At 44.3% G+C, this 10,906-nt stretch overlaps 1 protein-coding gene across 1 annotated transcript; it reads right to left on the bottom strand.

Moving 5' to 3' along the window:
- Positions 1 to 423: 423 nt before the first annotated feature.
- On the bottom strand, positions 424 to 10,500 carry LOC106483793 (cytochrome P450 2D6-like). Its single transcript, XM_013941810.2, has 9 exons — positions 10,321 to 10,500; positions 6,270 to 6,435; positions 5,527 to 5,676; positions 4,886 to 5,046; positions 3,904 to 4,089; positions 3,365 to 3,506; positions 2,986 to 3,173; positions 2,018 to 2,159; positions 424 to 602 (listed from the first exon to the last, which is right to left on the bottom strand). Exons 1-9 carry the CDS (start codon positions 10,498 to 10,500, stop codon positions 424 to 426), a joined length of 1,494 nt encoding a protein of 497 aa, XP_013797264.2.
- Positions 10,501 to 10,906: the final 406 nt, after the last annotated feature.

Here is a 10,906-nt window from a genome sequence, read left to right as displayed (position 1 = left end):
GCAAAAGGAATGAGTCACTCTCCCTCGCCATCTTGAGTGCTGACTCCCTCGGGACTCTGGAGGGAGGCGTCATCTTGAACGCGGCAGCGTGCGCCGGACTCACGAGGAGGGTAGCCGCCATCTTGAGCGCGGCGGGGGGTGAGCAGAGCCGCCATGGTGGGTGTGGCATCAGTCGGGTCCGCCACCAGAGGCGGGAAGGCGCCCTGAGGCGAGGCCTCGCGCCACGCCCTGCCCTCGGCGACGCCGCCGGTGCGGAGAGACGCAGCCCGAAGGGTTCAGGTACCTCCCCGTTTTATTCATATTGTTCATTTGTCTCTGGTAGACAACGGGTGATCATTCAACACCTAAAACTCCCAGCTAGCTCCTGCGGCGACAGGGTGACCCTCAGCCAGGTGGCCTGCGCCCATCCCTTCCCCCTAAGGCCTAGCGAGGGATGGCGCAGGTCTCGTACGGGTGCGGCTGGAGGATGAACCCCATGACGGGCCGGCCGTCGGCTTCCTTCACTCCCTCTGGCAGCCGGAAGGTGAATGCCCGCAGCAGGCTGCTGAAGTTGATGAAGAGGTTCATCCTGGCCAGCCCTTCCCCCAAGCACACGCGGTGGCCTGTGGAGCGAGGAGAATGTGTCATGCACGTGTCTCACCCCTGTGTGGGCAAGAGCATGTCTCTGCTGTGAAGCCCTGAAGAACAGGAGAGATTTCAAGTCCCTACATGTAGCCGCTTACCACGGTGTGAAAACGGAGAAGTGCTCTAGAGCTGTTGACGTGCACCTTGGGCCACCCTGTGAACAGATCTGCTGAGAGCTACAACTCCTTCCTATGTCTACTGCCTCTGTATTTCTCTAGTGTCTCTCACCTGAGACATGGATAGAGTCCAAGATAGGAAGAGGAGAGAAAAAATATACCAGTCAAATCCTGCAATGCCTGGTGTGTTAGAGGTTAATGGGCAGTTCATAAGAGGGCAGTGAGATAATCCCTCGTCCGGCTTCCCCTAACTATGTGAATCAATTACCAGGTTACCCCATAAACAGAGAATCTTCTTATAACATTTTGCAAACCTCTGACCAATAATTTCTGCTATCTAGCAGAATTAATGATCGGATTTCTGACCAAAGTAATTTCTGTTTCTCCACCAACTTGCAACATGGATAGAGTCAGAAAAAATCCTTAACCTGTAGATCAGGAATGTGAAAAAAGGGTATTTGACATACTTAAGGTACTACCTGTTCTGTTACTATAATGTCTGAGTGTATCTATCCTTGCAAAGCACGGAAACATGATGCTGGTATTTCCATTTTACTCTCTGGGAACTAAGGCAATGAGAGTCTCAGTGATGTGTGTGAGATCAGAGAAGTGTGACAGAACAGGGGAAGGGGGTCTCGCAAGTCCTAGGCTAAATACCCTAACAACTGGAACTCCCTTCATAGTCTTAGAATACATCAAAAATTATTTTAAAATAAATACCAGCAGGAACAGTTTAAAAACTTCCTAGGTGCTTGCTATTACACCTAAATTGGATCTTTGTGCTCTGAAGACCAGCAGCTTACAAATATATTTGTGAAAGAATGCATTCTAAAAATGGTTCATATATAAATGCTGTTCATCTATAAACCTGATATGCAGCAGCTTCATCTGCTGGTCTCTTGGTCTCCACTGGTGTCAATATTGGTATTTCCAGTACATTCCAGGAGCCAGTTCTTAATTAGCAAACAGGCTTCTATCTCCTGCTGTCTGAGGGATCTTTAATTGGTCATTGTTTTCCCACAGGACAATCTACCTTACTCCCACAATCGCAGTTCATTTCATTGAGAATTTCAGACACCATCTAGTCATAGTTTCTTTTCCTCAAGAAAGTGAAGCTGCTGCAGGTCTCTGAAATCAGCATCTGTTTTTTGCTGCATAGACCTTATTATGGGAATGAACAAAGATACTCGTGGGAGGAGATCAGATGTGAGGGAGGTTTTGCCCTGTGAAACAATCACTATAGGAAAGCTGTGAGCAATACTGAGGATCGCTCTTACCTGCAGAAAACAGCATAAAGGCTTCTCTGTTCACAAAGTTTCCATCCTTGTCCAGGAAATGACCAGGGTTAAACTTTCGAGGAGTTGCCCATTGCTTTTTGTCATACAGAACAGAAAATATGTTGGGGAAAATTAAGGTGCCCTATAGAAAGAGAAAATGAGCATATAAGAATCTTTCTCACAAGTTAAGCACTATTGACATAAATTGCCAAGCTGCCAATTGCTCTCTTGAAATTGCCCAATGCAAGTGCCAACTAATTATTATGGGATGAGAAACATAGTCATGCTATGCTGTCTCCTGCAGAATAGCTTGTTTAGAAATTATTAGGTATTTTTTAACATTGATTCTAGAGTACCAGAGAATGGTATTTTACAAGAAAATTATGATTACAATAATCAGAAACTTTGGAAAAAAAAAAACCCGCTGAACTGAAGGCTTCACACTGTCCTAAGAACTCTGACTTTCCATCTTGATTTTTTTCAAAGGCATCTTCCCTGAGAGCCACACAGGTTTTATCCATTGGGAAGACCACATATATAAGGTTGGATATGGATCTAAAGCGTTTTGCTTATACAATAAATTGTGTCTGTGGACACTGTTATTCAAGAATTTCTGTGCTTTTTCTACTTGACTTTGGCTTGCATCAGTTTTAAAGAAGCACAAGATCATTATACTGATATAATTATACTGATCTAACTCCTGAAATCCAGTATAGAAAAACCATTATAAGGAACATCTTTTTCAAAAGGAGAGTGAAGCTGAGCAGGAATTTATTTCTGTTGTAGGAGGTAGATCATGTCTTGCATCCTATGCACAATGAAGAGTTTCTCACAAGTTGTTCAAACTCATCTTTGGCTGGGGCAAAATACAAACGCAACATGTGGTGTTAAAAAAGGTAAGAGGAATCTATTGCCTTTCTTTGCTTTGTCTAAGGATCATACCAAAAAATGTTGTGGCATTAACATACCTTAGTGATAGGGAAGCCTTGTAGAATGGTATCCTGGGTGCACTTGCGCATAACCCCCACGGCACTTACGCTGCTATAACGCAGAATCTCATGCAGAACTGCATTTGTGTATGGCAGGATCGCTCGGTCCTTATATTCAATTGCACGGGATGGACCAATGACAGCATCCAATTCTTCTTGGGCTCGTTCTGCAGAAGAAAAAGGCTAGTAATGAGTAGTCAGGAAGGCAGTTGATACTTAGGCTCTATGCAGAGACTCAAACAGTGGAAGACGCCTTAAACTTCAAGATTTGGGCAGGGAAGTCAAATGTATTTTGCCTATTACTCTGCAATGAGCAAGGACAGTCACAGGGGTAAGTGCAGGTGCATGCATTTCTCACCTTGTACTTCTGGGTACATCATCATGTAGAGGAGAGCCCAGCATAAAGTGATAGTGGTGGTGTCTGAACCTGCTATGAAGAGGTCTGTGATCACTTGCACCATGTTGGTCTCTTTAAACGTAGAAGCTGGGTCATCCTTTGCCTTCAGATGTGAGACAGAGAATGTGATGTAAAACAGTTTTAATAGTGTAACAAATTTCCAGCAGCAGAGCTTTTTGCCTCAGAGGATTCATACTGAATTGATGAAGCTGGAAAGCTAGCAGCCATGCAGATCTGTTAAAAAAATCTTACTTACTGAGAACAACAGTGTACAATACACTTTTTTCCAATCTAGGGTGGAGTAACATTACTGTTTCTGTGGTGACTGCCGAGGAACATCCTTAGTACTTTGAGAAAATACTTTGCTTTTGAGGTTGAGTTAAAAGAAACAAATATCCCAACAAATCTCTCAGAAGAGGAGGTAGCCATGCAGCTGGAAATCTCTTACCTACAAGTATTTTAAATATGCTGCAGCTGCACAAAAGACAGTTATTTGTTACCTTTAACATCTGAGCTAGGTATGCATCAATGAAGTCCCGTGGCTCTCCAGGCACCCAGCTCTTTTGGTGGTTCCTGATCTCATCTTTAATAACTGTACGTAGATCCTGCATGTGTTTTAATGCCACCAGCGATCTCATTAACACAGGGCTTAAGTGCTTCAACAGTGATGGGAAAGTATCGTAGAGCTGCACATGGAAATACAAGCACAGGGAACACCGTGACATCTTAGCTACTCTTTAAAGCCTCAATGTTCACAGCTGAACCATAGCTAACCATGTCTATGATCCAGGTATATTATTTGTTAAATGATAGGAAATAAATGACCACTTAATTTTTTTTATTGTCTATTTTGGAGGCACAAAATGTATAAAGGATGACCATTAGCATACAGTTACTTTCCAGATTACCTGCTTTCCACTAGTATCTTTCAGAGTCAGGGGGTTTAAATCCCCTACAGTACAGTTTTTCTTATGTTTTCTAAGTGAAGCCTTTCCCTAATTGCCTGTTCCCTCTTACACCTTAAGTCAGCGCTTTGCTGTAGTTCTCAAAGCCACAACGATGTTAGCTTGCTGTATTTTTCTGGATGGTTTGGAAAGATCCCAGTCTAACACAGGAAATGTGAGCTATTACAGAAACCTTCAAGGAAAAAGCTAAGAGGAAAAACTGGAGTGTGGCCCCAAGGCAGGCTTGCTGCTGAATAATCTTAATATAAAGTTAAATCAGTCTATCCGAGGAGAACTGGTATAGAGGAGATTCAATGAGTCTGTGGACAGAGATAGCCATGAATGGTTGTGGAGGAACCATTACTGAGAAAGAAGAGAACAGAAGTGAGTGCTGTTTTTAGCAGAGTTCAGTATTTAGTCAAGAGCTCTTATTTATCCTTGTGCATTGGCAAAGAATGACTGTTTCATGCTACAGCTCACTGAAGAAGGCCGTAGGGTTTTGATACAGTTGGAGGGAATGGGTCAGTCCTTTGCTTACTCGAGGCCAGAAGGTGCCTTGGAATTCTGCCATGGCCTGGGAGCCTTTGAGCAGCCTCTGGAATGCATCAGACTCTCTAGAGAAGCAATGTCCAAAAAGCGCAGCAGCAATCACATTGTTGACGGAAGAAAGGATGGGGAGAGAGGGATCCATAGGTCTGCCTACGAACAGAGAAAGCTGCATCATTAACTTCTCGTACAGGCTATGGCCCATTGTTACGCTGAGCTCCCATGCAGCCTGCTCTTGATTTGCATGGGATTACACAAATAACTGATCCTTCAGGGATCAAGATACAGGAGTCTAATTGGGAGCTCATTCTTTGGGCACCTTTCTAATGAATGAGGGAAGGAGTCCATCCTGCAGAAAAGGGCATATCCAGGACAATTTAGGAGTATTTCCCCAGTAAAGGGTTAGAGTAAAAGCAACGAGTCAGATGTGATGTTCCGGCCAAGTACAAAATGAGTTGTGAAAGTATCATTTATAGAAATAGGGGAAATTAGCAACCTCCAGTAGAAAAGCCAGGGTTTAAAATAGTCAAGGAGAATGAGCTCTTTCACACACCAGTCAGTGAGTCAGTACTCACTCAACTGAAAGTGAGATGTTTTTGCCATGTCATGACCACATACAGATCTTTATTTCACCTTTTTGTCTGGCAAAGACCTTGACCAGGCAGTCGGCTTCCTTCTGGATCCAGGCTTCCAGGCTTTTCTTGCCTAGACCCAGGTTCCGCAGAGTCATCAGGCTGAAGCGTCTCTGCTGTTTCCAGGTGTGCCCATTGGAAAAGATGATGCCTGCAATGAAATGGAGAATGCCTGGGGAGAAGTATGGGACTGGCTTCCCCATAAGCAGGGTTGGTGAAATTACAGTGGTTCCAAGACTTGCCATCATAATTTTGGAAGGATCCCCAGCAGTACTTGCATAAGAACTCGGAGACATTTATGCTGTTTTTCACATCTACTTGATCCTTTTTGTGGGGAATAAGCCCCATGTCTGACTTTCCTTTTCTACTACTTTACCTAGAATGATACTCAACACACACTGAGTCATACTAGTTGATATGCTTACAACTTTATGCCTTTTACTGCAAAGACTTCCTGAGATAGCTTGGTAACATGCTCAGTTACTAAGAATTGCCCAGGCTATGCAAGTATATAAATGTTTTCTTGTTGGTATAAACCCACTGATTTTGTGTACTGAATGCACATTTGGGGCCCAGCATTTGAGAAGGACGTGGAGCAATGAGTCTACAGCATTCATCTTCCTAACAAGAGCAGCACATCTTGAAAAGAGGCATAAGAGTAGATGCAGTCATTGTACCCAGCCTTGTCCTCTGAACAGCTTGTTATGGTAAAAATATTTCAGTGTATGCAACAACAAAAAGTACCATAGGGGCCTCCCACGACCTCTCTAAAGAAGGGTGTGATGGGTCTCTCAGCAAATTCTTCAGCATGCCCAATCAAGGCATCCTTCACTGCTTGGAATCCGTTCAGCACAATCACCGGTGTTCTTCCCAGCCACAGTGTGTATATATTTCCATACCTCCTGGCCACCTAGAGAGACAATGAGATACACAATGACATATAGACATGAGGAATTTACGAAGAGGCTGTGTCTCCCTTCCGCATCCAGTGGTACTGTTAGACCACAGCCCAAAGATCATTTCTCTTATGCGAGGGCTGGTTTGCAGTTCATCTGGGACATTGCCCAGGAAAGGGAAGGGAGAAGTTTTGTCCTGCTGTCAAGAAATAAAAAAGGATGGAATCATGTTTCGCTATTAAAATCTTAGAGGGCTTTCACTGTTATTACTACATTGCATTATTATTTAATCTTTCATTATTTGTGTATTTGCAGTTTATATAGCCAACAGCCATGTCATGTTACTCAGAAACACTTCAACAAGATTTTTCCCATTTATGTTGCCCCACCAGAGGTGATGGAAGGATACTGCAAAATCATAAATGCTGCTTTTATTCTCTTTCCATGTTTTTTTTTTCTAAACATGTTGCTGTATCAGTAATTACACAAGGAAAAGCCTTCATTGTTAAAATAGAAATTATAGTTGTAGTTAACATGCACAGCCATTAGATGGTAATGTTTGCTCACTGTTGCACTGAGCATTGTGCTTGGTGTAGCACAGTGAGGCAGCTGAGCCAAATTTTTCAAATGTAGCCACTGATTTGGGGTACCTCATTTGAGATATGCTGGGTATCATGAGATGCCTGGGAGGTGCTGAGCTCCTACAGAGCCTACTGATTGCAGATGGAGTTTGGGCTCTCAGTAGCTCTGCAAATTAAGTCTCAGAAATCAGAGACCAATTTTGAACTCTTTGACCTTGGATATTTGAGAACGACTTAATTGCACACAGGGAGGGAATACAGGGTGGTACTAACTTGCTCAAGGAATTAGGAGTTCAAATAGTAACAACACTAGCTAGCCTGTGACTATATGGGATAGGAGGACACCAGAGGTAAGGATTTCTGAACATCTGTTTCAGGGATTTTAAAGTATGAAGCAGGGGGGTGAATAAGGATGGTGCCCACACATACTTTTGGTATTACATATATATATATAAAATATATATATACACACACACATATAACTATATATAAGTGTGTGTATACATATACATATTGTACAACCTTATTCTGAGTGTTTGCAGCACTTCAATAATGTATGATGGACACTTAAAGTTTGAAGAGGCATATCCATGCCCCAGGGATTTTCAGGGAACTGAAAAACAGGGAACAGGTCATTTGTAAAGCTGTTAACAGTTTGACTAAGCACAATTTCCACACGTCCTGACTTCTGCAATTTGCTCTTAGGAATCCACTGGTCATGTTGTGTTGTTGAACTCAACATATGTAGCTCAGAAATATCTATAAGCAGGACCACATCTCTCTGGAGATCGGTGCAGGCCTCTCCCCTAGCAGTGTTGGAGGAAATAAAGATGCAGCCAGGAATTCTGAAATATGCTGGCTGTATTGAAAATGCATGCAAATACGATCAGGTGCCTTGTTGCTGCCACTCACTGTAAGCAATGGGTGATTTCTGTAGGGAAGAGTAAGTCAAAAAGACCAGGTGAGGAGAGTAATTTTAAGAACTGTTTCCACAGCAGTCAGAAGTCAAGTCTTTTACCATAATTAATAGCCCAAGTAAGGTGGAGAGGGAAGAAGAAACAGCTGCACAAATCCCTGAATTGGATTCCATCTAATACCCAAGGGAACTTCAGAGCCCATGTTTTCTCATCTACACACAAGAAAATAGGGAGCCTTGATGATGCATCTTGTCTCACGTGCCTCTCAGACTTTCTGATTTCCCTTTCCACCAACATTGCTGCAAAGAGAGGTTCCCAGGAGAGCCAGGGATGGGGACATGGCATGAATTCTTAGCGTGAATCCTTCCTGGCTCATCCTCCAGCAGCACATGGGGAAAGCAAAGGGTCCTGTTTAGCAGATGCAGTGCATGGACCACATTAAGGAACATCAGCACCACTACTAATGCGTTCCTTCCATGCCTCTGCACTGTCCAAGGAAAAAAAAAAGGCAGGATAGCACGGTGTTGTTACACTACTATACCAAATAGTATATAAAATGTCACCTAGCTGTAGTTCTGTGCTGCTGCTTGCTCATATAGCCAAATGGCTTAAGACTTTATCTGCTTGGTTGTTTCGCAGTGAATATCTGATGATTACTGATGCTTGCAACACCCTCCCAAAACAAGCAGAACCTCTGAGGATGAGAAACTATTGTCTCAGCCCAACCTTTGAAATCTAACACCACAGGTAACAAAGCTTTTCTTTGTCCTTTCTCCTAAAAGCAATTTAATTTATTCCTATCCCCAATAGCAAGGACTGGCCTGAAGCAGTAATACCTCCACTGTTCTGCAAACTCACCCACTTTGCTGTTTGTGTATTGGCCAGGACAGGCCTCTACCTAAGGAAGCCTTCCAGGGCCTTGTTGTGCCAAAACATAACCAGTCAATGGCAATGTTGCTGAAATAAGGGCTGCAGGATTTCACAGAATCGCAGAATGGTTGAGGTTATAAGGGACCTTTAAAGATCGTCTAGTCCAATCCCCTTCCCAAGCAGGGTCACCTAGAGCAGGTTGCCCAGGACCCTGTCCAGATGGCTTTTGATTATCTCCAAGGAAAGAGTCTCTACAACCTCTCTGGGCAACCTGCTCCAGCGCTCAGTCTCCCTCACAGTAAAAAAATTTTGCCTTATTTTCAGATGGAACTTCCAGTGTTTCAGTTTGTGCCCATTGCCTCTTGTCCTATTGCTGAGCACTAGTGAGAAGAGTCTGGCCCCATCCTCTTTACACCTTCCTTTCAGATATTTAAACACATTGATGAGATTCCCCCTCAGTCTTCTCTTCTCCAAGATGAACAGTCCCAGCTCTCTCAGCCTTTCCTCATATGAGGGATGCTCTAGTCCCTTAATCATCGTAGTAGCTCTTTGCTGGACTCACTGCAGTAGCTCCTATCTCTCTTATACTGGGGAGCCCAGAACTGGACACAGCACTCCAGGTGTGGCCTCACCAGAGCTGAGTAGAGGGGAAGGATCACCTCCCTCAACCTGCAGCAGTGCCCTTCCTGATGCACCCCAGGATACCATTGGCCTTCTTGGCCACAAGGGCACACTGGTGACTCATGGTCAGCTTGTCCACCAGGACTCTCAGGTCCTTCTCTGCAGAGCTGCTTTCCAGCAGGTCAGCCCCCAGCCTGTACTGGTGCATGAGGTTATTCCTCCCTAGGTGCAGGACCCTGCACTTGCCTTTGTTGAAATTCATGAGGTTCTTCTCTGCCCATCTCTGCAGCCTGTCGAGGTCCCTCTGAATGGCAGCACAGCCCTCTGGGGTATCGGCCACTCCTCCCAGTTTTGTATCATCAGTAAACTTGCTGAGGGTGCACTCTTTCCCATCATCCAGGTCATTGATGAATAAGTTGAACAGGAATGGACCCAGTATTGATCCCTGGGGTACACCACTAGTTACTGGCCTCCAACCAGACTTTGCACCACTGATCACAACCCTTTAAGCTCTGCCATTCAGCCAGTGAGGGAGTTAATCCCTCAAACTAATAAGCTTTGCTTTCTGCCTCTCTTTGATGATTTTTGCTTATTCCTCCCATTTCCTTTCCTCCCTCTTTGTACCATGCACTGTAGTAACAGGCTTCCAGCAGAGGTTACTTTTGCCTGTATGAGTGTTCAGTGATTGGTGCTATTTGCAACTGTTGCTACAGCCCATCTCCACTCACTGCCAGTCCTCTTTAAAGTCCTACAGGGAAACACGTCTTGAAGTTCTGACTAGAAAGCTCACAGTTCAGACTGAAACCAGGAAGCAGCAGAAAGATGCTTTTACTTTCCAGCCCAGGATATGATAGGAGTCTTGCTGTGTCTGCACTTGGACTAGTCATAAAACTATAAAAAGTAACAATACCTTCAAGAGTGTTTCATGATGAATTTGGAAGTCCAGTGTTCCCAGATTGCCAATGAAGGGGAGAGGTGTTGGTCCTGGAGGCAGTTTCCTTCGGGCCCTCTGGATGTTCAGGAGTATCAGACAAATCCAGACAAAGAAAAAGACAAAGATGCCCGTAAAAATTTGACTTCCAGAGAACATTGCTCTCCCACCTCACTCCCAGTGCTTTCTGTTGTGACCTGACAGCCCGAGAGTCATCGCCCCCTGATCCACACCCCCACAGGCACCAGTCCTATTGGAGCACTTGGACAGCCCAAGCAAATTAACCACAACACCCAATCCAAAGCACATGCAGCTGGGCCGTAATGGAGTGTGTCCCTTGCACTGTGCACAGCAGGAAGAGCAGATCAGGAGAACTGAGGTGAACCACTTTTCAGTATCACAGTGAGGACAAGACTAATGCCCTGGTCTGGACATCAGCATCAAACCGAGGGCTACAGCCCTCCTGTGTGATTCTGGGCAAGCTGCTTCATGCAATTTCATGTTTTAACCAGTCTATAATCTAATCATAAAGCAAAATGCCTTGAAAGTGAATAGTTCTGCCCCC

The sequence above is a fragment of the Apteryx mantelli genome, chromosome 9, assembly GCF_036417845.1.
Source record: "Apteryx mantelli isolate bAptMan1 chromosome 9, bAptMan1.hap1, whole genome shotgun sequence".
Classification (NCBI taxonomy): Eukaryota; Metazoa; Chordata; class Aves; order Apterygiformes; family Apterygidae; genus Apteryx; species Apteryx mantelli.
The sequence above is the reverse complement of the archived record's forward strand: the minus strand, read 5'-3'. Positions and strand labels throughout refer to the sequence as shown.